General features: G+C 41.2%; 1 protein-coding gene across 4 annotated transcripts in view; it reads right to left on the bottom strand.

Annotated features, from left to right (window-relative positions):
* The window catches only part of CCDC7 (coiled-coil domain containing 7), a 165,565-nt gene that overhangs the window by 131,112 nt on the left and 7,366 nt on the right, over positions 1-27,087 (bottom strand). For 2 of the 4 annotated variants that reach the window (XM_082193696.1, XM_082193697.1), the window contains exons 4-15: positions 17,987-18,073; positions 16,019-16,108; positions 14,889-14,909; positions 14,754-14,786; positions 13,054-13,214; positions 12,497-12,561; positions 10,579-10,650; positions 9,445-9,520; positions 8,959-8,989; positions 8,337-8,426; positions 6,711-6,814; positions 4,562-4,643 (exon numbers count right to left, since the gene is read on the bottom strand). In XM_082193696.1, coding sequence (XP_082049822.1) covers positions 4,562-4,643; positions 6,711-6,814; positions 8,337-8,426; positions 8,959-8,989; positions 9,445-9,520; positions 10,579-10,650; positions 12,497-12,561; positions 13,054-13,214; positions 14,754-14,786; positions 14,889-14,909; positions 16,019-16,108; positions 17,987-18,073 — 912 coding nt within the window. The remainder of the gene's footprint in view (positions 1-4,561; positions 4,644-6,710; positions 6,815-8,336; positions 8,427-8,958; positions 8,990-9,444; positions 9,521-10,578; positions 10,651-12,496; positions 12,562-13,053; positions 13,215-14,753; positions 14,787-14,888; positions 14,910-16,018; positions 16,109-17,986; positions 18,074-27,087) is intronic. The other 2 variants (XM_082193698.1, XM_082193699.1) reach the window with 2 other exon arrangements.

Here is a 27,087-nt window from a genome sequence, read left to right as displayed (position 1 = left end):
TTACCAATGCATTAATTGAGTTGAAAGGACAGGCAATGAGGCCTGATTATTTTAAGTAATAAGTGAGGGGGATATGTTTTTTTGTGAAATAAAAGAATCCTTCTCTTTTGAAGCTATAATAAAGCATGTGATTCTAAATCAAACAACATTACTGATAATGGTGTCACAGTTGTGTGATATTGTATAGTAAAGATCAAGTAACAGCTTAATCATTGCCAAATTGAAATATGTCCAGAAAATATTTTATCCCTTAGGTCCTGTAGATAAAGATGAAAGAGGAAGTAGGAACTCCGGCACTCTCTGACACTTCCTCTTTCAGCTCTATGTGCTTTTCAAGGCTCAGATCAGGACCTGAGGAGCATAACAGAAAGAGGACTGACCAGAAAGGATAGGAGGAAAGGGTTGGGTGGTAAGGTAGGAAGGAAGGAAAGGGGACTGGTAGTTTCTAGTAGTTTCAAGCACAGCTATGTTGCAAAACATGGAACTAAGATATATACAGTGGTACCTCTGGTTGCGGACGGGATCCGTTCTGGAGGTCCGGCCAGATCCCAAGGTTTTTGCAACCGGAGGACCTGCTTCTGTGCATGCGCGCAGGGCAGTAGAATGCTTCTGTGCATGCGGCAAAACCCGGTCCAATACTTGGTCCAAAACCAGGTTTGTCACTTTCGTAACATGAAAGTGTTTTTATTGCATTTTAGTGTTTTGTTGGAAGCCGCCCAGAGTGCCTGGGGAAACCCACCCAGATGGGCGGGGTATAAATATGTTGTTGTTGTTGTTGTTGTTGTTGTTGTTGTTGTGAAATTTACGTAACCAGTGGGTTACATAATACGAGGTACTACTGTGTCCATAGACCTAAGCTGGATCTAGAGACATCAAAGAAGCGTTTCAGTTAAACACATTGCAAACTGCATACAAGGAAATCTGGTTGGAAAGATGGGACTCCACAGCGCCATCTGGTGTCACAGTGTTATGTAATACACTTTTCCTTTACCAGTCTAGCCGAGTCCCCAGTGAAGGCTGGTACACTCAAACTTTGTTGTTGTTTAGTTGTTTAGCCGTGTCTGACTCTTCGTGACCCCATGGACCAGAGCATGCCAGGCATTCCTGTCTTCCACAGCCTCCCGCAGTTTGGTCATACTCATGTTCGTAGCTTCAAGAACACTGTCCAACCATCTTGTCCCCTGTCGTCCCCTTCTCCTTGTGCCCTCAATCTTTCCCAACATCAGGGTCTTTTCCAGGGAGTCTTCTCTTCTCATGAGGTGGCCAAAGTATTGGAGCCTCAACTTCACGATCTGTCCTTCCAGTGAGCACTCAGGGCTGATTTCCTTAAGAATGAATAGGTTTGGTCTTCTTGCAGTCCATGGGACTCTCAAGAGTCTCCTCCAGCACCATAATTCAAAAGCATCAATTCTTCGGCAATCAGCCTTCTTTATGGCCCAGCTCTCATTTCCATACATCACTACTGGGAAAACCATGGCTTTAACTATACTCAAGCTTCTGTATAGGATGAGGAAGGGTTGCCTTAAAGTGCAGTCCCAGAATGCTCAGAGCTGTTTCCTTGAAAGCCACACAGCATTAACTAGGCCCTAGGACTATGTTTGTATTCACTGATTAGGTGCTTGCTTATTTATTTATTTTATTTGGTAATCCCCCACCCCACACAACTGAACTGGTTATTTGTGCGAGTGACCACCGGGGACACATCTCTTTTTGTACAATAGCTACGGTACTTTTTTCCTTTTTTTAGTTACATCGATTTGTTTTTTGTATGGGGAGGTTTCATATTTTCCAAACTTACTAAAGTTAATGGACTAAATAGGACAATTAATTATAATGAGAGGGAAGGGTGGGAGTGCTGGAACATGCAATTATTTTTTGATCTGGCGAATCCATCAACTTGATGGTGGAAATGGTGCTTAGGTGTGAATCACCTGGGTCTGCCTTAATCTTATGAAAATTTATATTAGTATGTTACTACTCCTTTAAGTAAAAAATAATAAGAGTAGAACTCTGGGGAAAGAGAAGCATGAACTGCTGGGGCATCGGAGAAGGACAATAGCCACTGAATCCTGTTTTAGTCCTTTCATAAACTGTAGGGATAGTTCTGCAAGAAAATAAAAGCAAATTTGGATACATCTTCCTTGCCTGAAGTGTAACATCACCTTCTGGACATTTATTTTTATTTGTTTGGTAAAACCTGGCCTGGAACTGCTTTAGGCTCTGACTGGATTCCCTTAATGTTACAGTGATTACTTTCTCTCTGGACATACTGGTAAATTCATCAGATACGTCGATACTGCCATCTATCCCCCACAGGCAGGGATTGCAGAGTTGAGGAAGTAGTTTGCTTCATATTATATAGTGCTGCCGATTTCCTGCTTCCCATCCAGGGCATTCTTTTTCTCCTTGATCACATTTAGCCTCACTTCTTGTACTATTGTGTATTTTCTCTCCCCCTGCCCACCCCCATTTGTTCCTTGCTGCCCTGGGTAAGTTTTGTGTGATTTGGAATGTCTTTGGAATTTGTTTCTCCCCTGTCAGCCTTTGATTTTACTTTTCCTCCTCACACATCTTTCCTCTCTTCCCCTTCCACTTCATTCCCGTCCCTTACAGTTTGGGTGATTGTGCCTTTGATTATCAGATCAGTTTATTTTTCTGAGAAGCTTTTACTTTCTCTGGGAGTGGATCATGTGTGAGTGGGTTGTCTTGTTTATACCCTTCCCCTCTGCTTCTCTGAACTCTGGTAGTCATGATTTCGTTTCCTCCTTCAACAAGTTTGTGAACCTTGAGTAGCTTCTTTCCTTGGTAGCTCTGCTTTTTAAACCCTCCCATGTGATCCTTTATTCCCTGTGTATTTTCTCTTGTATCCTGGAGTACTATTATATTATCATTACATTAGCCACATAAGCCTTTCACTCTGTTTGCTGCCTTCTCTTGGTTTGTCTGCTTCCCATCACATTACTGCTTCCCTGCCAGTTCTGGAGCAGAACTAAGGTGCTTCTTTGGGGCTGAATTTGAGCTTGGAGCAGTCCTCATAGAATTCAGTGGGGCTTACTTCAGAGTCAATTACAATTATTCTAGCATAAACTGACATTAGAACTTGTCCCTGCAGTGACCCTCCTGAAGCACGGTAAGACACTTACTAAGTAATAAAACTGAAATATTTTGAGTGTCAACTGCTTCTTTGAAAAAGAGGGTAAGGGAAAGAACCAGCATGGGGGAGCACATAACTTTTGTAGAGAAGCAAAGGTAACAGCAGGAACCCCTTTTAAATCACTTTTCAGTTTAGTTAGGACAGGGGTCAGCAAACTTTTTCAGGAGGGGGCCAGTCCACTGTCCCTCAGACCTTGGGGGGGCAGGACCCACCACCTCCCGAAAGCAACCTCCCTCCCGAAAGGGCCCCCCCCACCTATGCCACTCATGCCACAGCCACCGACGCTGCCTCGTCTTTGGAAGCATTGGCATCCTCTCTGTCAGTGGCTGCGTTTCCTTCCTGCTCAGCCGCTTCCTTCCACTTGGCCACCTTAGCGGGAAGGAAGGGGTAGTACCCAGATGCCACTGGCCTGGGCGGCGGAGGCAGCCTCTGCACCACCGCCGCTTCCTCCTGTTCTGCCACCTCTTCGGGAAGGAAGGGGTGGCACCCAGATGCTGCTGGCCTGGGCAGCCTCCGCCGCTTCCTCCTGCTCGGCTACCTCAGCAGGAAGGAAGGGGTGGCGCCCAGAAGCCATCGCTGCCCGCCCAGAGACATCCTCGGCTTTTGATTGGCTGCAGGAGCTTCCTGCAGCCAATCAGAATCCATGCTGCATCGCGGAAGTCAGCCTCCGCACAGCGAGGCCTCTGCGCTGCACCTGTTTAGTGCGGGGGCTGACCGAGTTTGACGACCGAGCCATATACAGCCCGCGGGTCTTAGTTTGACGACCTCTGAGTTAGGAGCTAACTGTTTGAAAAACTGCAGTGCCTAGATGTCTGAGGCATCTTTGCAAAGGAGGCAGGCATGCCAAGCTGGGCCCAACATTGGGGGAGTTCTCGTGCATGTATGATGTCACACGTGTAACACTGACGCAAACACACACCCATTGGGCCATGCCTGTAGGATGTGCAGGTGCCTGCTAGGCCATTCTGGCAATCACAGCAGAGGATGTGGAGGGCGAAAATCACCCTCCAAGCCACCCGCCCCTGCCTGGCACTCTGACAATCGCCTGGGGTGGCGGGGGATGGCAGCCCCCTCAATACTGGAGGGGCCTTACCCCCTTCCTCAAAATATTTAGGGGGCTGAAGTCCCTTGCACCCCCTATACCGGATACCCCTGAAAGGAGGAGGATATGTAGAAAACCAGAACAAGTTGGCTACGCCCTTGTGACCTCCTAGCAGCCCTACCAGGTTTTGTAGGCAGCAGCCACTGCTGCATAAATCCACAGCCAAAAGAAAACCACTATCAAATCATAGTCCACAGATATGTTCTGTGATATGTTGGTGGTTTTATCAACCCTTTTTGGGTTAAAGTTTATTTTTTAAAAAATTAGAACTTAAGACATTTGCAGGGAACTAGAATACATATTACCTGAGCTTTAGCTAAGTCTTCTTTCATTTTTTGGTTTTCAGCTTCTTTGTGCTTTAAAGGAATAGGAATTGGTCTTGCTGGTCTGTAATTAAGAACATATAAGGCAAACTGTGAAGTCAATAAGGCACTCAAAATACATTTTATTGTTCCTGCAGAGGTGTCATAAATTGGTGAAACTAGAATAATGGTGCAGAATGTTCACAAACATTTATTTATTTGATTCAGTTTATGAATCACTTCACATAAAGTATCTTGAACCAATTTCATATCAGAAACATCCACAATAAAAACAACTCCATAGATTAAAACAATTAAAAATAAATCCATATGTAAAAGCAATAGACAATAGAAACAGTGTCTGTCTGAACAGACTGCTGATGAGATGGTATCTGAAGAAGGCCCTCTCCCATAGAGTTCAGTGACTGAATTGTCTCATTTGTTATATATACCCAATCTTTTAGGTATCTTTATCCAAACTTGTATGAGCTTTGTACACTAATAGCAACAGCTTTAACTTAGCTTGGTAGTTAATCACACTGAGAGCCAGTGTGATATACTGGTTAGAGTGTTGGACTAGGCAGGGGTCAGCAAACTTTTTCAGCAGGGGACCGGTCCACTGTCCCTCAGACCTTGTGGGGAGGCAGACTATATTGGGGGGGGGATTAATGAATTCCTATGCCCCACAAATGACCCAGGGATGCATTTTAAATAAAAGGACACATTCTACTCATGTAAAAACACACTGACTCCCCAACCGTCCATGGGCCGGATTTAGAAGGCGATTGGGCCGGATCCGTCCCCTGGGCCTTTGTTTGCTTACCCCTGGACTAGGACCTGGAAGACCAGGGTTCAAATCTCTACAGCGTACTGGGTAACATTGGGCCAATCGCTGCCTCTAAGATTAACCTGCCTGACAGGGTTGTTGTGGGGATTATAGAGGACAAAGAGTTGTGGGGTGGGATATAAATGAAATAAATGAATGGCAGCCATTGCAGTTCTTTCAGCAATGGTGTATTATTCATGGTAGCTACAGTCAATGCCAATGAACAGTCAAGGCACTGCAATTTGCAATAGCTGCAGCTTCTGACTAAACCTCATGGGCAGCTCTGTATAGAACCGCTGCAAAGTAATCTGGATTTTACCAGTGCATGACCAGCAGTACTAGTAAAGCTATCCCAGTCCAGAAATTGTTGCAACTGTCCTATCAGCCAAAGTTAGTAAAAGGCACTCCTAATCAGTGATGTCACCTGGGCCCCTAGTGAAAAAGAGATATTTGGAAGCATCCCAGACTGCTCTTTCAGGATGAGCATGACCCTGTTTAAAGCAGGCAATTGACCAATTATACAGACTTGGGAACTGCCAGTCTTACCAGGATTCAGAGTCCAGAGTCTATGTATTGGCCCTCATCAAGCCCACCACAAAGTCCAGGCCCCAATCAACAGCCTCTCTGAATTCAGCTGTTACAGAGAAGTGCAACTGATGACATGTCACCCCAAATGACCCAATTATCACTTCCAATGGTTTTATGCTACTGTTAAACAGCAGTGTGAACAAAACGGTACCATGCAACACCCCATTGCATGACTGCCAGGGGGGCAAGAGATGATCACCTAATGCTCTGTTGGAACCACTGTAAATGCCTCTAATACCCATCTACCAAATCAGTTCAGGAGGAAGACATGGCCAAGTGTATCAAAAAGCTGCTGTGAAATTAAGTAAGGAAAAACTGCCAATATCATATACACACAGCATCAAGACAAAGCACCCAAGTAAACCCAACAGAACTTATTTCTTAATAGTCATGCATGGGGTTGCAGAGTTAGTTATCTTGAATTTGGTGAATATCACTTCCTAATGGTAATTTAAGTCAATTTTTTAGAAGCAAATCTAGTTGAAGCCAGAAGCAAACTTCTTTGTGGGGCTTTCGGCAGGCTGCAACTGGTGGGGATACCAATAGAGGCACTTCTAGTTTCCCATTCACTAGGCAAAACAAATGGAGAGTTTTGTGTGAGCAAAATGATGCTAGCCTCACTCTATGGGTGGAACCCAGTGAAGATTGTCAGGGCTGGGTGGAGGACACTTCCACCCCACAAACAAACCAAGAAAGGGAGTTTAGATTGCAATCTAGATTATTAATTACTTTTCTTACTTTTCTACAATTACTTGAGGTGGTTTTTCTTCAACTTTTGCTTTTTCTTTTTCCAGTTTTGATAACATTTTTTTCCTTGTATCTTGCACTCCTTTTTCTTGCTGTTAGACGTATGTGAGAAAACACCAAATAGGTTACATAGGAAAATTATTACTTGTTCCTTGTACAGTTGTACATTTGAAGATGCAATGGGCAGGAAACAGCACAGAACTTCCAGAGACCGTTGACAGAGGAAGAATATTCCCACTCTTCCCCTTGGTTACATTTTCACTCTTAAAACAGACACCATGAGTATACAAAACAACAAAACATCATATATAGGGATGGAAAAACAACCTCATCTATAATATCTGTTGTACTGTGCCATTTGTATCCATTAAGCAATATTACAATAAATAAGAACATAATGCAATATAAAAGTCAGTTCCTGAATTTGCTTATTTTCCTTTTCCCCTTCTCATCCTTTTTTCCTGTTGTATAATGTCTGGCAGAACCCATCTACACGCAAGTCCCACTTTCCGGACATTCCCAGGAAATTGTTCATTGGGCAATTTCCACTATTGCTTACAGCAACATTTCCAAACTGCGAGCTTTCTTCCCTCTTCTACCATTTCTTCCTAAAATGGCTGTGGCCAATCAGCAAAAGAGAGACAAAGGAAAAACCCTGCTTTCTGAAATGTCCAATCTCTCCCCGTTCCTGTCCCAAAATGGTTTCAACCCCATTTTGGTTTCTGCCCCAAAATGGTTCCCGTTGACCAGCAAATCACAAACAAGTACTGTATTTTTCGCCCCATAGGACACGCCGCCCTATGGGACACACCTAGGTTTTTTTGGGGGGGAATAAAGAAAAAAAGTTATTTCCCCCCCCCAGGCACGGGGCTGGCGCGGGGGAAGCCCAAGCTTCCCCCAACCCCAGCCCCCAGAACAGCCTGCTATCCGCAAGCCTAGGGAGCCATGCCGGTCTCCCCAGGCTTGCGGACAGTTGTGCGAAGCCCGGGCGCGCTCTTCAGCGTGCCCGAGGCTTCGGAATACAAACATTTCTGTGCGACCCTCCGGAGCCCGGCGCGGCTTGGCGCTGGGCTCCAGAGGGTCGCACAGAGCTGTGCGGAGCCCGGGAGCGCAGGCAGCTCTGCACGACCCTCCGGAGGCCGGTGCGGCTTGGCACCGGGCTCCAGAGGGTCGCGCAGAGCGTCCTGAAGCCTGGAGAGCGAGAGCCTCTCGCTCTCCAGGCTTCAGCGAAAGCCTGTATTCGCCCCATAGGACACACCCACATTTCCCCTTCATTTTTGGAGGGGGAAAAGTGTGTCCTATAGGAGCGAAAAATACGGTAAGTAAGTGAACAAAGTAAGTGAAGTTTGGGAATAATTATTTATATTCAGATAAGCAAATGTTTGGATAGTGATGTATTCTATGCATGTATTCTGTGCATGTTCACTTGGAATTAAGTCTGTGTTCAATGGGTTTCCTCTCCAATAAGCTTGTTTAGTATTGCAGCTTCTGTAAAATATAATCATACCTGTGAAGCATTCATCTTTAAGTTCATCCTTCATTATCTCTTCCATAAGCTTTCAAATTTTTGTTGAATCCTCTGTAATTTCTAAGTAGAAGTTTTGGAAAAATAATTACCTCTGAACCTTTCATCTTTTGAAGTTCATCCTCCATTATCTCCTTCTCTTCTGCAAGCTTTCGAAATTCTTGTTGAATCTTCTGTAATTTCTAGGTAGAATAAACATTTTGAGGGGAAATAGTTTTAACATATTTGAAGAAATGTTTAAAAATTGAAATTAAGAAATGAAAAGAATGAAAATTTTAAAAATTAAAAAAGAATGGTGAAGCCATTTTTAACATTGACACAGCATAATGGCACACAAACAGCTTACTCTGGTGGAGGTCTTCTGATAGGGAATGTTTCATCCCCCATTAGGCGCTGCTCTAAGTAATCCTGGGGTTTGGGGTGAGGCATCATCAGCATGCTGATGACATTCATTTCTACTTCTCTTTTCCATCTGCTAACTTCAATATTTCTGGATATATTTCCAAAATTTTGTCAGATATTAAAATTCAGTGAATTCAAGATACTTATCTGAAATTTGGTGCAATTCTCCTGTTTTCTTTTTAGGTATTTAAAATTCATCTCATTTATCACCTTAAAAATACAAATACTTGCTCTATTATTTTCTATATTATAGTGTTTTGCATCCAGTGACTGCTGTGAACACTCATACAGTTTTTTATATATTATACTCACACCTTCCAGCACATCCTGTTCATTTGAAACTCTGAAAAGTATGAAATATATGTTTCTTAGTTTGTACTTTATAAAACTTCAGTAACATCTGGCAGGAAAGACCCTGCTCATATCATATATGTCACAACCCCATATAGATAAGGGACATAAGCACCCTCTAAATTTAGCACAGTGTGAGATTTCATTATATGCAGTGTTTACATTAAGGTTTATTTAACAATCCACAGATAGCCATAGTTCTCTGGGAACTGAAGATGATTTCCTTACAAAAGTGCCAAAATATAATTAACTGGAAATATAAGTTTCTACAAGCTATAATATTATTGTCCAACCTGGGCATGGATTACAAGTGGCATATGCACCTGGAATTTGTGGCACATCTTGGCTAAAAGCTCAAAGTTCTGGGAACCTGGTTTTTGCCTGTACTCCTGTAATGCATTAATACTGTAAGGTTTTTCTATGTAACATATCAAATAGATTATGTACCTGTGTAACTTGTTTGTCTGTCTTTCAAACACTTTCATTATTTCTAGCATGCGATTATTCATTGATTCCATTGTTTCTGAACAACAACAACAAAATTTTAGTTAGTTAAGTTTATAGCCTTTAGTTTGCCCCAGAAATGGGTATCCAAAGTGACCAGCACCAGTTAATAATACAATTTAAATATTTATTACGCAGGACATAGATTTGTTCTATTATTTAATGCAATCTAAACATACACATATAAATGTAGAATTCAACAGAAACTTTAGGTCTTCCAGTGCCATGACCCATACAGGCAAGGATTCTTCACATCCTACTCTGGTGATATTTTAGTAATTGAAAATGGGGGCTTATAAAATCAGCCACTCCTGTTCAATTACTCACAAATAGGTCTGGTGGAAACAGAGTCAAGCTTCCACCATCACTGCATCTCTCCACCAAGGATCTATCCTAGCCTTCACTCAACTATTATTGCTAACTGGAGGATCACAGGCATCTCTTATAGATGAATCAAACATCTACTCAGGGCAGAACATGCAGGCTCATTGTCATGTGAGTATAAACATATTGACCATGCAAATGTAGGGATGAGTAGGGCCAGTGGATCTCTGCAGGGTGCATGAAATGGCAGTCTTCACCAGCAGCAGAGGTATAGGAGCCAACTCCTAGGGGCTGAGGGGTCTTCAGCCCCCCTGTAAAATATTTGAGAGGACCCCCCCCCCAGTTAATGGGCATTGCCATTCAAATGGTGTCCTGCATCATGTGATTGATCATGCAGAGCAGGACTTGCCCCCTTCCCCAATATTTTATTCAAGTTGGCACCCCTGGGCAGAGGAAGTGGTGGCATCTAGAAGCAGGTAGCAAAAAGGAGTAGAGAAAGGAAGTAACAGAAAGAGGGAGACTCACAAAAGGGGTGCCACAAAACATGAAAGAAAAGGGGTCGCTTCATATACTTTTCATTCTGGTTCTTCCCACCATTTCTTCCAGCCCCAGACTGGCTTTTCCTGGTTCTAATTTCCCACCCCCAATGGTTCTGATTCTCCACTCCTCCACTGGGATATTAAAGTGGTTAATGTTGACCAGATCATGCCCTGAGATTTCAGCCACTGCCATTTCAAATTCTAAAGAACTTACGTTGGCCTGTATCATCTTGGAAAACTTGTACCATATTCATTACATCCTCAGTTGCATGTTTCATAGCAAGTTCTGAAACAAAACATTTTATTACTCAGTTTAAACTATTGTAGCAGTTCTTCAAATGTATATACAGTAATTCATTAGCAAATGTGAAATAAATAAATAAACTTGTAAAATAGAAAGCTTTTTCTTCTTATCCATGCTGGCTAAGTTTAAACCCTAAAACAAATCAATGAAATGATGGTGCCAACTGACCTTTCTCTGAAACAGTGTTACCAAATAGGCTATGATTTGGGAACAAAATAAAAAAGAAATGGGTAGTTATAATGTTCCTTTTTAAATTTCAAGCTACTTCTCATCAGCTCATGAAAAACTGACTTAGAAATAAGTCAATATTTATTTATTTATTTGTTTGTTTGTTTAAAAAAAACTAATAAATAACCACCTATTTTCCAGGTTCAGAAGTTGCCCGGCCCCACTCCCTTGCACTCACCCCCTCCCTTGCGCCCACCCAGCTCTACAACTCCCTAACCTGCAACACATACATCCTTCTCCTTAAACATCATTTATCCAACCAGGACAGCAACAGCAGTGCTCCAGCGACAGGAAGCAGGAAGGACTCCATTTTGTAACCCTTCAGCATACAGAGACTGTGCCAGAAATAATGACCCCCAGTGCACATTGAGAAACTAAGGGTCATCAGGACCTTTCTGGGAGCTTTTCTTTCTTGCTACCAAAGAGGAGAAAAGGAAGAAATGTCTCTGATTTTCTCAGCCGACATGCAGTTTTTGCAGTTTTGTTTCAAATGGGATTGGTGCTGTAAGATTGGTATACCGCCAAATCATAGTTTCAGGGTGGTGTACATCAACAAAACAGCATTAAAGGCAATACAAATAATCATTAAAGCGAATGGCTAATCAGTTTAAACAGGTGCAAAGGTCTGTCAGCATAAAAAGCTTTCAAGTCAAAACCATGGGTGCCTACCAAAGTGTTTTCCAGAGCATGGGCCTGACAGCACTAAATGCCTGATATCTAGTGAAGGCCAGCTGGGCCGCTGTAGCATGAGGGACAACTAACAGTGCTCCTCTAGATGACAGTAGCCATTTATAAAACGTACTCCTAGTAAATCTCATTGACTCCAAGCCTCAACCAAATATTGTAGTTCCAAGTCTAGCAAAGTGGTTTTCTTTGCTTAATTTTGTTTTTAATACAAAGAATACATACACACATATATATACTAGGTATGGGGGATAAATTCAATTCAGTTTGCATATAAAGCCAACAGACTAAGGAAGAGTAGCCAACTGACTGAGACCTTGTTGCATGCCTTCTCTCTGCACATAAGACAGTGGTATAACCCCACACACACCATGTGCAGTGCTTATCACTTTCAGAAAATGCAATACTGTATATTAATGAAAATAAAATACAATGTGCTTTATGTTATGAGAAATTGCTTGAAAATGTGTGCATTATTCAAAACTGCTAAAAATGTGTTATATTAAGAGAACATCAAACAAAAATCATGGGGGGGAATTGTAAAGATTTTTAAAATACAAATATGCAAATTATTAAAGAAATGTGGAAAAACCAGGAGAAGCAAAACTGACAAATTCTTCCATCCCTAACATATGAAGAAATTACAAATATCATTATGAAAATAAGGAAACAAATTAATATAAATACAATAATTGTTTAAAGAAAGCAGAGAGTTTCAAATAAATCAAGATTACACTCCATTTTTCAAAAGGCAAATTATATATTATTTTCCATGTCCCCAATTTCCTACCTTGTTAGCCTAGCTTCCTTCAGCCCCCTTATGACCTGTCCAGCATGCTCCACGACTTATTTCTCATACTCCACCCAAAACATATATTTTGCTTCCTTTGTCTCCATATTTAATCACAATCCTTACCTTCAATAATACGTTTTGGGTCTTTTGGAGCAGGAGCCACAGGGCTTAATGCTTTTTTCTTTTCACTGTCAAAATATGAAGTATTTGTCAAAATGTGAAATATTATAAATATTAAATCTAATTTTATAATCTGAAAGTCAGTTTTTGAAAAAAATAAAATTTCTAATTTTATATAATTAGGTTACATTTGGTTAAAAAAAATGCATTCTTATATTTACTAATAAAATCCACTATAATATTACATAGGAAACAGCTCATGCTTAATCTTTAGTGTTCTGGAAACAGACTCATAACAAGATATAATCAGCCAACCAAACAACAAATACTTTGGGGTGGGGGGTTCAGAATTCTTCAGCCCCTCATACTGTTAAGTTAGACCTTTAAGGAGGTACAAAGACGGTGATAATGTGATAGTTTCTAGTCTTTCATGATTGTTAAGCAAACACCTTGATTGTGCTTCAGGAAATGGAAAGGTCTAATAAAATATTTTTCAATAATCCATATAACAAATCTATATTTTATTGCTATTAAACCTAACTATTTCACAGCACTCTTACTGTTTAGGAGCAGAAAGCTGGATAAGCTTGGGCAGTTCTTGAATACGGCCTTTCAAATCTTCAAGCTTTTGGATGCGGTTCCGTAATTTAGTAATGTTATTTGATATGTTTTTATCAGCTACTGGAATTTGCCAATCTGGAATCATTTCTTCCTCGCCTATCTGAAATATAGATATCAACATATTAGCACGATATATTATCCTATTAACTTAGGTTATTTGTTAACTGGGGGACCAGACCTGAGCTACGCAAGTCCTCAGAGGTACTGACCCCAGTACTGATAAAGTTAGAGCAGTGGTTTTCAACCCTGGAGTGCCTTGAATGATAGTCAGTAGTGCTGCTGGCAACACTAGCCTCTGTCCCTCTTTCCTTCCCTCCCTCCTTTGATGCCCTCTCATGTCTCTGCTTCCCAAAGGCTTGTGTGCTGTTTACTGTAGCAGCCCTGACTACAAGTTCGCCAGGCGAATGGTGCCTCTGGGGCTGGTCAGGGGATGCTGGTTGCCAGGAGCTGAGGCAACCAGCACCCCCTGACCAGCGAGCGGGTGAGGGAGCCCAGCCAGCCAGGCTGCCAGTCCTTGCTGTTGGGAATGGACAGACAAGTCCAAGGCCCCTGTGGGGCAGTGTGAGGAGGCATCTCTCTTTGGGGCATGGGGGCGTGGCAACAGCAGCTGCCCAGAGGACTCCCAAGGAGAGGGGAGAGGAGACTAAGGGAACACTCCAAAAGGGGGTTCAAAAAAGGATTAGAGGTTGCCAGCTCTGCAGGCAAGGGGTGACATAACTGGGCTCCTGAGCCTCACAGGGATGCCGCAGAAAGAACGTAGTTGGTCAAGGGAGCCATGGACTCAAAAAGGTTGAAAACCTCTGAATCAGTTGAGAACAATAACTCTCCTGAGACCACCATCTTAGAAGATACCCCAATCAAAGTGGCTACAGGGTTAAAGCAACTGTTACACCCTGACTGGGCTCAGACCCATCAAGTTCAAGCCCAGGACTACAGGAGCAGAGGCTCTTCTTTATAAGAAAATCAAAACCAGAAGCTCAGGTCTGCCTGGCCCTCATGAGGACAACATTCACTAAGCCATACTCATGAGGAGGATGCATCATTCCTCAAATGATCCAGCTCAAAGCCCTGATGACAGGTCAGGAAGAGGTGGATCAACTATAAAACTTCTCAATGGAAGCCTAACCCAGGCTAAAGCAACAAACAAATCTTGCTCTGCTCCCTGTGAAACCTTATTGAACAGCTCCCCTTCTATTCTGCATGTTCTTATCTTTGACTTGATGCACAGCTGCTGTTACAGCAGACTATTAAACCACATAGCAAAGGTTGCCGGAATGGGATAGGGTAGAGGCATCCCAAGCCCCAGCACTGCATGGAGTGCTTATGTAAAAGCTGAACATTTCTGTGTTGTTTTTTTCATATGTATAACAAGCAAACATATTTACAATGCTAATATTTTACTTGAGCACACTCAAGAGATGCATGCAACCTAAATAGCAATCACTAAATTAGCAAAGCTATTTAAACTTACATGGGAGCAAACTCCACTGAAATGGATGTTGTAAAGTTAGTCATAAATAAGCAGCAGCAATGCATATACAGAAATGCTTTTCACTGTAACAATGCTTTATACTGCAACAATATATTCCACATATTTCCTATCAAAACTAATCAACCAACTTTCCAAATGTTAGTTTACCTCTTCCATCTCACGGACCTCCTTTTCAAACCACTTGAAGAAAAGAAAGGAAAAAAGGCATTTACAAATTACATTTTATTCAAAAAATACAACAGGTTTTAGAAATATTAATAAATGAATGAATGAATTTCTTACCTGAAGCAATGAGTCTAATATCTAAGAAAGAAAATTAAAATCACTAGGTGTTTCTGTTACAATTTAACACCAAAAAATTATCTTTGTACATATAACACAAGGTTTTCACAGTAAATAACTACCCTTTTCATACATGCATTTCATTCTGTGTAGAGGTGTACCTAGGCTCCCTTGCCCCCTTTACAAGGAGCTGTATCGGTGCCTCCCTCCCTGTCCGTTGTGTCCTTGGCAAGGAAATGTTGACCACACAGAGCAGTGGAGGAGTGGTCCAGGGAGCACAAAAGTGGGCCAGTGGGCTCCTAGCCACTTTGAGGCAGAGTGGAGAGCCGCCATTTTGCACACACATCTCATGGCCTGTGCCCAATCTAGCCAACCCCTAGGTACACCACTGATTCTGTGATGACTTCAAGATCAAATGAGAACTTAAGTGCAGTACTATAATGAAAGGGGGCAATTGAACTCTTTTGTGTGAGTTCCCCATCTGGGGCACTCTGAGACCACCTTGGGTTTTGAGAATTGCTGGGACCAGGGGATGGAACAGAGCTGACAACAACAAAATAACAAGTGATGATGAATTTTAATGCATCATCCTCAGTCACATCAGCTAATGTTCCTATCACAAGATTAGCTGGCTACTCTGTTTTAATAAGCTTATTCTGTCCTTGCCATAAGGGTCATGCTTAAATGAAAAAGAGGGCATTTGTCTTATTCACAACAGAATATTCTTGCTGGTGGTAACCATTCACTCTCAAGGGCTGATTAATGGCTGTGTGTTGATTAATGGCTATGTGTTGTCTCATCTGCACTGGATATGGCATCAACCAGGGATTTCATCATACATATGTAACCAATTCCTGCTTGTGAATGGTATGTACTAGGATCAACAGTGAATTCACCTTAAGAGAGAGACTCTCTTTCTATTTACCACAATAGCCCTGTTCTCATATTGCTCAGGGAAGAGTCAAATTACACACATAGTATTGGGAAATGTGCTGAGTTCCAGATGCACTTGGTAAGAGAACAGTCTAATATTGTGTTAGAATAAGACAAAAACCTACCAAGTACAGAGAGAAAGCAAATCCAACAGCAAAATAAATTTATATTTATTGCTCATATTTCATAGTACATACTTGTTTTTCTTCACGAAGTGCACAATCTAACTGGTTACTGAGTTGTGAACAACATATCAGGAAAGTAGTCATATCTTCATGTTCTTCCTTCTAGCGAAGGGGGAAAACATTTCTACAGCGTTTTCTGACTTTAATTTCTTTAAAATGTAATCTTTATTTGGTTAAAATACTTCTAAAACCCATACTAGCTTTGTTTCAGTTCTTAATTTTTTAACATATTGAACCAGCTATTTTGCTTCAAATTAAATACAGTATTTGCATTTTATGTAAAATGAAAAGAATGAGGGAATTAGATTTCAATCCTATGGTCTACTTAGCAGCAAGTATCAGTGAAATGCAAGCTCCCAAACCAGGAAGTAAGTTATTCTCCTGTTCCCCAGGTCCTGTTGCCATTTGCATGATAAAACATAAATTTCCCTTGTCACTTTGTGGAATTCAAAGATTACTCTAGCTGTGGAGACACTCACTCTCATGTAAATTCTCCTACTAGGTAAAGGGACCCCTGACCATTAGGTCCAGTCATGGCCGACTCTGGGGTGTCGGCGCTCATCTCGCTTTATTGGCCGAGGGAGCTGGCATATAGCTTCCGGGTTATGTGGCCAGCATGACTAAGCCGCTTCTGGCAAACCAGAGCAGTGCACGGAAACACCGTTTACCTTCCCGCCGGAGCAGTACCTATTTATCTACTTGCACTTTGACGTACTTTCGAACTGCTAGGTTGGCAGGAGCAGGGTCCGAGCAACGGGAGCTCACCCTGTCGCGGGGATTCGAACTGCTGACCTTCTGATCGGCAAGTCCTAGGCTCTCTGGTTTAACCCACAGCGCCACCCACGTCCCTTATACTAAGCAAAGCTAATTGAGCTCCCTGGTATAAACAAGCAAAGCAAGTTAAGAAAATGAAGTGGCATTCACTGAAAAACTAATAAAATGCATTATTGAGCCTATTGTAGGGCAGCATAAATAGTTATTCTCTGCCACCACTGCAACCTTACAGTATTTCTTCCCAAATTTGATAATCAAGCTACAGAATCCATTAAGTGATGGCCATGATGGCCAGACCTGCAACATTAAGGGTAAGAGGTGGGTGCTGGCAGCAGGTCTGGCCATCATGCCCATCACGTACTGAATTAAAAAGAAATACAGTACTTCTTTTTCTCTGTCCTGAATCTTCTAATATTAAGCTTCATCAGATGACACTGGATTTTAGCATCAGATACTAGCACTAGAGAGGGATCAATATCATATAAACTTTTGCATGTCTTTTTTCCTTAGAAAGCCCCTAAATTTTGTAATCTTTACTCATAGGGGAAATGTTCCAGCATCGTGAACATTTTGGTTGCCTTTTCCTGAATCTAGTATTTGGGGAGAAATATTGTGGGAAATTGTGTAACATCTACTTTTTGAACAAAGTGCTGTTCAAATATTTAACACCATTGCATCGTTTAGAATGGGAGTGGAGTTCACAAGCCAGTGGTATGCAGAACAAGTGACTAAAGTGGGTGGGGCTAGATGCAAACAAATTTGACTTGCTTTTGTTCATTAAGCTACACTCACACAGAACTCAGAAGTTTGTACCTGCAGTCATAGGTTTCTATCCACCATCCTAATAAGCAAGATGAATTGTCACAGTTCAAGGACAAATTCCAGCCAACCCCCAAAGAGGATGATACAGAGGACCAGTGAGGGGTGTGACCAAGGAAGGGGGCATGACCTGGGAAGAATAGTGAAGGCTGAAGAGAGGCTTGGAGGGACACATCTTGCTCCCAGATATTTCATTTCCCATCCTTGGTTTAGGACAAAAAAGTACCACGGCATAATTGGAAGTCAACAGTTATCCATCCTTCAGCAACTATTTGTAAGAACTATTATACTTATATACTATTGTAAGACAGTATATCAATACAGTATACACAACTAGCATACATGAAACCTATTCAAAGAATATGTGAAATTATTCAATAAACATACAGGTACTGTAGGTTCCCCTGCCGCCGCCGCTGCCTCTTCTTCTTTCATTTCTTCATTTGCATACACACCTTCCATTGTCTCTACAAGCTGCAGAAAGTGCCAAATGATTTTTATCATCTCTCACTAGTCATACCCCCTACTTGTATTATACTAGATGCCTGGTGCCAAAAGTCATTGTTTTACCTGATGATAAAGACAGTGGTATATTGTACAAATGTTTATGTTTCAGGCAGGTGGAATAGTTGCTGAATAATATTGTGTCATAAGTTAGTTTGGAACATGAAAAATAGTTTTATACTTCTTGGGATCTAACATCATTTGCTAACACTTTACAACAGTGGTGGGAACTAGATCCATCAGCCAGAACCAATCCCCCAGCCCAAGTATGATAGATAGGCAGGACTGCCCACCTTTCAATCATCTGACATCACAGTATCATCAGGCACCCCGCAAGGTGCTTTGAAGCCCCCATCATTTGATTGTCTGGGCTTCAAAGCACTGTGCAGGGCTCCCTGCAAGAATCATCAAGGAGCTGATTGCCAGTGCTTCCAGGGAGCCCAATGCAGTGCTTTGAAGCCCTGTCAGCTGATGGGGGGGAGCTTCAAAGCACTCCTCAGGATTCTCTGTCCACACCGACAAACAGTTGGATCATGGGGAAATATTTTGAAAAATTGATAGCCATCTTCAAATAGCTAAAGGACTGTCAAATGGAGGATGGAGCAAGTTTGTTTTCTCCTGCTCCAGAGGCTAGGACCCAAACCAATGGATTCAAGTCACAAGAAAAAGGCTTCTGACTAAACATCAGGAAGAACTTTCTGACAGTAAGAGCTGTTTGACAGTGGAACAGATTCCCGCAATAAGTGGTGGACTCTAGATGGCTATCTATCATGTATGATCAAACTGAGATTCCTGTATTGCAGAGGTTTGGACTAGATGACCCTTGGTGCACCTTCCAACTCTACAATTCTGTGATTCTATGATTCAGTTAACAGCTGATAGTACACAGCTCTCTGCAAGCACAGGTAATCAACCAAGCAAAGAGATGCACAAGTACCGAGAGCAGGGATTTTCTTTTTTTAAAAAAAAATAATTTTTATTGCTTTTTTTTACAGATACAAGTATATAGTCAGAAAAATAAGAGATTCAACAGAACAAAGAAAGAACAGAAAAAAGATAAAAAAGAATTCATCTTTCCAGAACATTTTTTCATAACTAATTGGACTTCCCCACATCTCCCCACCCTGCGTTGTTTACAATAAAGATATCAACAAATTGTTACCTTGTTTCATGCGTTTTTTGTACTTTCAAATTATTATCCTTTAAGTTTAAAGTACTTATTATCAAATTACTTTTGTCCTAACATAAACATAGAATTAACTTCAAACTTTGGTCTTTTCATAATTATAGCTTAATTTCCCAAATCATCCAATTTTATTGCTGAAGCTAGACTTTCCAAACCATGCAAATTCTCAGCATTCATATAGCTTATAATGTTTTTTTAAGTAGTCCTTAAATTTTTTCCAGTCCTCCTCCATTGTTTCTTCTCCCAAGTCTCGGATTCTGCCAGTCATTTCAGCCAATTCCATGTAATCCATCAATTGCATCTGCCACTCTTCCAGCGTGGGTAAATCTTGTGTCTTCCAGTATTTGGCAATAAGAATTCTTCCTGCTGTAGTTGCATACAAAAAGAAAATTCTATCCTTCTTTGACACTTTCTGGCCAACAATACCCAAAAGGAAGGCCTCTGGTTTCTTGGGAAAGGTATACCTAAACACTTTCTTTAACTCATTGTAGATCATTTCCCAGAAGGCCTTCACTTTCGGGCAAGTCCACCAGAGGTGAAAGAATGTCCCTTCAGCCTCCTTACATTTCCAACATTTATTATCAGACAGGTGATATATCTTTGCAAGTTTGACTGGGGTCATGTACCACCTATATATCATTTTCATAATATTTTCTTTCAAGGCATTACATGCCGTAAATTTCATATCGGTGGTCCATAACCTTTCCCAGTCCTCAAACATAATGTTATACCCAATATCCTGTGCCCATTTTATCATGGCTGATTTAACCGTCTCATCCTGAGTGTTCCATTTCAGCAACAAGTTATACATTCTTGAAAGAACCTTAGTCTTTGGTTCAAGTAATTCTGTCTCCAACTTCGATTTCTCCACCTGGAAACCTATTTTTTTGTCCATTTTGAAAACCTCTTGAATTTGAGCGTAATGTAACCAGTCTTGCACCTTGTTTTTTAATTTATCAAGGCTCTGCAGCCTCCAATTGTCTCCAATTTTTTCTATTATCTCACAATATTTTGGCCAACCAACCTCCATATTAAGTCTTTTTCGGGCCTTAGCCTCTGTTGGTGATAGCCACCTCGGGGTCTTATTTTCTAACAAGTCCTTATATTTGGTCCAGACAATAAATAAGGCCTTTCTGACAATATGGTTTTTAAACATTCTATGGACTTTTACCTTGTCGTACCACAAATATGCATGCCACCCAAAAGCATTATCAAACCCTTCCAGATCTAGGACATCAGCGTTTTCTAATAAAAACCAATCTTTCATCCAGCAGAAAGACGCAGCTTCGTAATATTATCTTAAGTCTGGCAGGGCAAACCCCCCTCTTTCTTTTGCATCAGTTAGTATTTTGAATTTTATTCGGGGCTTTTTGCCCTGCCAAACAAACCTTGAAATATCCTTCTGCCACTTTCCAAAACATTCCACTCTGTCCACGATCTGTAGGGCCAGAAACAAAAATAGCATCCTTGGCAATACATTCATCTTTACAGCTGCAATTCGTCCCAACAAGGAAAGTTTTAATCTTGACCAAATTTCTAAGTCCTTTTTGATATCTGACCAGCATTTTTCATAATTATCTTTAAATAGGTTCAAATTTCTAGAAGACAAGTTAACCCCTAGGTATTTCACTTTTTTAACCACATTTAACTCTGTCTCCTTCTGAAACCCATCCATTTCTGAAGGTGTCAGATTCTTTCCCAAAACCTTGGTTTTTTGCTTATTCAACTTAAATCCCGCCACCTGACCAAAATCATAAATTAATTCTAAAGCTCTTTTTGTACTAGATTCTGGCTCCTGTAATGTTAAAACCAAATCATCTGCAAAGGCTTTCAGTTTATATTGTTTTACTCCGACCTGTATTCCTTGCACCAACCGGTCCTCTCTAATCAAATTCAAAAGCACCTCCAGGACTGAAATGAATAACAGGGGGGATAGAGGGCACCCCTGTCGTGTCCCTTTTTCAATTTTAAACTCTTCTGTCACAACATTGTTCACTATCAATTTGGCCTTTTGCTCTGAGTAGATTGCTTCTATACTATTTTGAAACGCCCGTCCCACTCCCATCCCCTCCAAATTCTTCTTCATGAATTTCCAAGAAATGTTGTCAAAGGCCTTCTCTGCATCTATAAAGATTAAAACTGCTTTCGTATTGATATTGGTCTGCAATAGTTCCAAAATGTCAATAATATTCCTGGTGTTATCAAACAAGTGTCTGCCTGGGAGAAAGCCTGCCTGGTCCTTATGAATTACTTCATTTAACACTTTTTTAAACCTACTTGCCAAAATATCAGCAAAAATTTTGTAATCCACATTAAGGAGTGAGATGGGACAGTAGTTCCTGAGTTGAGTTTTTTCAGATTCCAGTTTAGGTATCAATGTTATGAAAGCTTCTTTCCACGATTCTGGTGCCCCTCTCCCCCCTCCATGATCTGGTTGCATACCTCCATTAATGGTTGAATCAAGAAATCTTTAAATATCTTATAGTACTTAGAGGTAAGTCCATCTGGGCCTGGAGATTTGCCTAGTTTCATGTTCTGAATGGCACCCTCAATTTCCTGTTGTGTTATTCTGTAATTCAGGATTGTCCTCTTCTCTTGAGATAGTTTTTATAATCCATTAGCTTTTAGAAATTGGTCTATCTCAGCCTCCTCCTGGGGCCCTTGCGTAAATAGTTTTTTGAAATATCTCTGGAAACATTTTCTAATTTCTTCTGGTTTCTGAATGTTTTCTCCTTCAATCTCCAGATTGGTGACAAAGTTCATTTTTTGTCTCTTTTTCAACTGCCATGCTAGCAGCTTTCCACATTTATTTGCTGATTCGAATGATCTTTGTTTCATTTGTTTAATTTTCCATTCAACTTCTTGGTTTATCAATTTCGCATATTGTGCCTGATGAAATTTGATTTCTCTTAGAACTTTTGATTTTGGTTTGGATCTTAATTTTTTCTCTCCGTCCCTTATCTTCTCCAATATCTTGTCTTTTTTCCCATTCCAGAGTTTTTTCTTAATCGTATTCTGTTGTATCAGAAACCCTCTCATAACTGCTTTGCTTGCGTCCCAGATTGTTCTCTTTTCCACCGAGGTGTTCAGGTTTATTTCAAAGTAATCTTTCAGGGTTTTTTGGGCCTTCTTCACAATCTCCTGATCTCTTAACAGAGTGTCATTCATTTTCCATCTGAAGGAGCCAGCTGGAGTAAGTCTCAGTTCCATTTTCAGAGCATTATGGTCGGAGCAGGTTTTTGGGCAGATTTCAGTCTTTTTAGTCTTAGGTGCCAGCCCTCTAGATGTCCATATTTGGTCGATTCTTGTCCAAGATAGATGGGCCTCTGAGAAGAATGTTCCTTCTTTACCTAGGGGGTTCTTTGTCCTCCAGATGTCAATCAAATTCATACTGTCAGTTAGTTCAAAAAAAGTTTTAGGTAGTCTGCCATCTTTAGTTAGATTCTGGTTTTGTGACTTGTCCATGTAGGTGGAAACCACCCCATTCATGTCTCCCATCATAATGATGTTAGTATAGTCTAGATAGTCCAGCATTGTCTCATGCAGCTTCTTGTAAAATTCCGATTTCCCCTCATTTGGTGCGTAGATTCCTACTATCAAAAATTTTTCTCCTTGTGATTGTATTTCAATCGCTATGATTCTTCCTTGTTCATCTTTAAATAGAAATTTAGGTGACAGGTTCTCCTTTGCGTAGATCACTACACCTCTTTTCTTAACTTTATCTGATGAAATAAATTCTTGGCCTAATCTTTTGTTAATTAGCACTTTCCTGTGGAGCCTAGTCACATGTGTTTCTTGCAGGCAAATAATGTCCAGTTGTTCTTTTTTCAATATATGAAAGATCCTTTTTCTTTTCTCCAGGGAATTTAAACCATGAATGTTCCAACTAAGTAGCTGCAGAGACATGCTGAACTAATTTGTAAGTCCTAAAAGGGATGCAACTTCCTTTTCGTCCAGACCCGGGGGTGGCCCAGGTGTTGATTCCGGTGAAGGTGGTGGCCAAACTCCTGCCACTCCTTTCCGCAAATTCTCCCCGTGGTCGTTCAAAAACTTTTCTTGGTCCTCTGCTGTTCTGATTTTTATTTTCTTCCCTTTGAAGTTAAAAGATAGTCCTTGAGGGAATTCCCACCTGTAAGGAATTGTGTTGTTTCTCAGCAATCCTGTTAAATCTTTATATGTGGTTCTTAAGTCCAAAAGTTGTTTCGGCATGTCTCTGTAGATTTCTGCTTTCTTACCTTGAATCACCAATGAATTTTTAAAGTGTAGGCCTAATATGTTATCTCTTTCTTGCCTGGATCTCAAAATGATCAGGCAGTCTCTAGGTCTGTCCTTCCTCACCACTCTTCCCAGTCTAAAAGCGGTGACAATTTTAAAGTCCTTGTCTTCTGCTATGCCCCAGAACTTTGATAATTCTACTGTCAGGAAGCCAATCAAATCTTCTTTCTCAAGTTCTGGTATCGCTCTCAATCTGAGATTATTTTCCCGATTTTTCAATTCCACCATAGACAGATAGGCCTGCTGTTCATTAATTTGCCTGCTCAGTGGCCTTACTTCCCTTCTTACTTCCTCAACTTTCTTGTTGGCTTGCTCTGCTTTTTGATTTGCTTCTTCAGCCAGTTTACGATTTTCAGCCATTGTTGTTTGAATATTTCCAATTGCTTGTGTATTTTGGGAGACTTGCTCAGTCAATTTGTTAATAGTGGCTGTCACTTGGTCAAATTTTACTGCCTGTTCATCTGCTTTCTTGTTTAAGGCAGCCAGTTGTTCCAAAATTTCTTTAGAGACTGGGTCAAGTCCTCCTGCAGCCATATCCCCTAGGGCTGGCTCTTTAGTTTCTCCTTCTTGCAAGCCTAAAACAGTTGGAACAGATGATCTACGTGGCTGCACAGTCAAAGTTGTTTGCAACAGTTCAGATTGTTTTGCTTTGGATTTGGCAGCTCTTGTTTTTGCTGTGCCACTCATTCCACAGCTGTCTATTGTATCAAGGTCAAATTGTAAATCCCATGGGAAAAACAGTCCAGAATGTAAACATCCAAGCAGAAGATGAACAAAACAATAGGCAGTTCTCAGAGACTAAATATTCCACAGTCCTATAGGGGGAGCTCCCATGTAGTCAAAGGAAGGAAAAGGAAACTTTCCGCCATTAATCCCAGTGAACCAGAAAAAGAAGGAGAAAGGGAGAAAATACCTACAATATCCTTTAAATTTGCAGAGCTTTGCCCAAGTTAAAAACAAGGTCTCAATAATGGTGCATGCAACAGTTCCTTGTTTGTATCCCCTCAAAGGGCTCAAATGTAGCACATTCAGCTTTAAACACAGTATCCGCAAATTGACAGTTCTTTGTATCCTGGCAGTCCGCAGACTGGTTTCTCACTTATTTTATAATCCAACGTGAAGAGGAGTAGTCCCAGTCTAAATTCAGTCCGTTCACAAAGAAGTAATCTTTTTTACTTCCAAATAAAGAGTTCAAGAATTTGCGCAGTAAAAGCAAACTTCCTTTTAAATCCCCCTTTCAATGCTCCCCGCTTGTCCGGATCTTTGCTTTGAACTTTAAGCAGAGTCGGAAGACGGACTTCCCTTTTAACGTCTCCCGTTTTCAGCCGAATTCAATAATTTGGTTCCCAATCTTAAAGTTCTTACTCACTGGTATGTTGTTTAGAATCAGATGTTCTTGGAAGAAAGGTCGGCGCTCATCGGCAGCAGCCGCGCGGCTTCACTTCCGCAGAAAGAGCGATGAATCCACAGCACCGCTCCCCCTTCCACGTTCCAGAGCTCCTTACGAAGCTCCTTCGCCGTTTCTGGGGTCGCTCCTGGTGCCCGCCGGATCCCACGGCCACGGGCTCACTCTACCCGTGGTTTTTCTGGATGGGTCATCGCTGTGACGCAGCGCACGACCCTTTTCCGCGGAGCCCCTCTTCAGTAGATGAAGAGGACAGCCATTACCGTTTCGCGCCGCCTCCGGAAGTCCCGAGAGCAGGGATTTTCAAGCACTGCCAGTCAGCTGAATGGCAGTACCTGGAAACCCATTTGCCCCAGCCACTTTAACTGTCATAGATAACAAAGTCATAGATGACTTCAGAAATAGGGCAGGTGGGTGTGGTTTGGCCAAAAGAGACTCATAGGTTAAAGGGCCTCACCAGCCTAAACAGGCATGTAGGCTGGAAGCTGCCCGCTACTGTTTTATAATATATCTGTCAGATATGCAGCACTTCCCTGCCATACAGAGGTAAGACAATTGTTCCAAACAGCCTCTGTGGCACTGTGATTATATGCCTTTGACTATACAGTTAAGTAGGGTTTGGAATCGTCTGTGGTCAATTTTAAGCATATTTTTCTTTGCAAGGACAGATAGGGACTTCCATATTTTTTTTCAACTACAGGGCAGACAATAATCATTTAGTAATGTCCAAATGGCAGTGGAAGACAGTAGTGCCTGGCGTGCTCTGGTCCATGGGGTCACGAAGAGTCAGACACAACTAAACGACTAAACAACAAAATGTCCAAATCTATATCTTTCTCCCTTAGACTACCTGCAATGCTATATATTTCTAATATTAGCATAGCATAAAAGCAGAAACTCAAGGAGTGTCTATTTTTAAAATCTAATGTTTGACAATAGTAGCTCGTTCCGGCACTCCCACCATGGAAAACAATGGATCCCACAATAGTGGATGCCAGCCGTGCAGTTAATTAAGGATAATCTGGCAGTAATTATCCTTGGAAACACACCCCCCCCCAGGTTGGGGTAGGAGAGCTTTCACTCGTGGATCATCCAATAACTGCCTCCCGCTCTGATGGAATGCAAGGGCAGGGACGTAGTATGTGTAGCACTGTACGTATTGGAAATTCTCCAATGCGGTCACCATGAGTGGAAGTACTTCTGTTTCTTTTAAGATGGATCTGAATTTGGACTTAAGAAACAGACATGTTCTGTATGAAGGAGAAAGATAACCCGCTAAATGAATCAGTGCCAAGGTTTTGATCTGGAGAGGACTCTCGCTATCGTAACTGGAATGCTACATAAGTGAAGCTGGAGTGCTTTCAAGTTTTGGAGAGGGAAAATGGAATTGTGGCATACTTAGAAATTAGTTTTTGATTGATTACAATATGAAAAGAAGAAGGTAAACAATAATTTCACACAGAAACTACAGGATATAAAATCCCTCTGCAAGTTAATGGATATGGATTTATTAAATACGAATGAAAGTCATCACACTAGTGACTCCTAAAACAAAGGTTTAAGACTGGCATTGTGGAATTTGGACTAATTAAGAGAACTGCAGCAGGACCAAGGATTAACATCAACTCCAGAACCAGAACACGGGAAGTCATCCAAAAATATTGAATTCAGAACTGATTAATTGACTTTTTTATTGTATTGTGATTTGGCATGATTTAGTATTGTATTAATGTGGCCTCCATTAGATTGTTACTAATGAAAATTAATAAAAATTAATTCAAATGACAACAGTAGCTCTAGCAACAACTGACAGATTAACTAATAATTGTGATACACACATTTATCTCTTTCCAAAAACAATTCAGAATTCTGGTATCAAAAACTTTGGCAAACAGCATGATTGGTTTACGAACTTAATCTGTTCTGGAAGTCCGTTCTTAAACTGAAACCGTTCTTACACCGAGGCGTGCTTTCCCTAATGAGGCCTCCCGCCACTGGTGCCCTTCCACCAGTCGGATTCCGTTCTTAGACTGAGTTAAAGTTCTCAAACCAGGACACTATTTCCGGTTTTGCAGAGTTTGTAAACCAAATCATTCGTAAACAGGACTGTTCTTAAAC

The sequence above is a fragment of the Podarcis vaucheri genome (genome assembly GCF_965113315.1).
Source record: "Podarcis vaucheri genome assembly, chromosome: 12".
Taxonomy (NCBI): domain Eukaryota; kingdom Metazoa; phylum Chordata; class Lepidosauria; order Squamata; family Lacertidae; genus Podarcis; species Podarcis vaucheri.
Note: the sequence above shows the minus strand (reverse complement) of the source record. Positions and strands in the feature narration are given on the sequence as shown.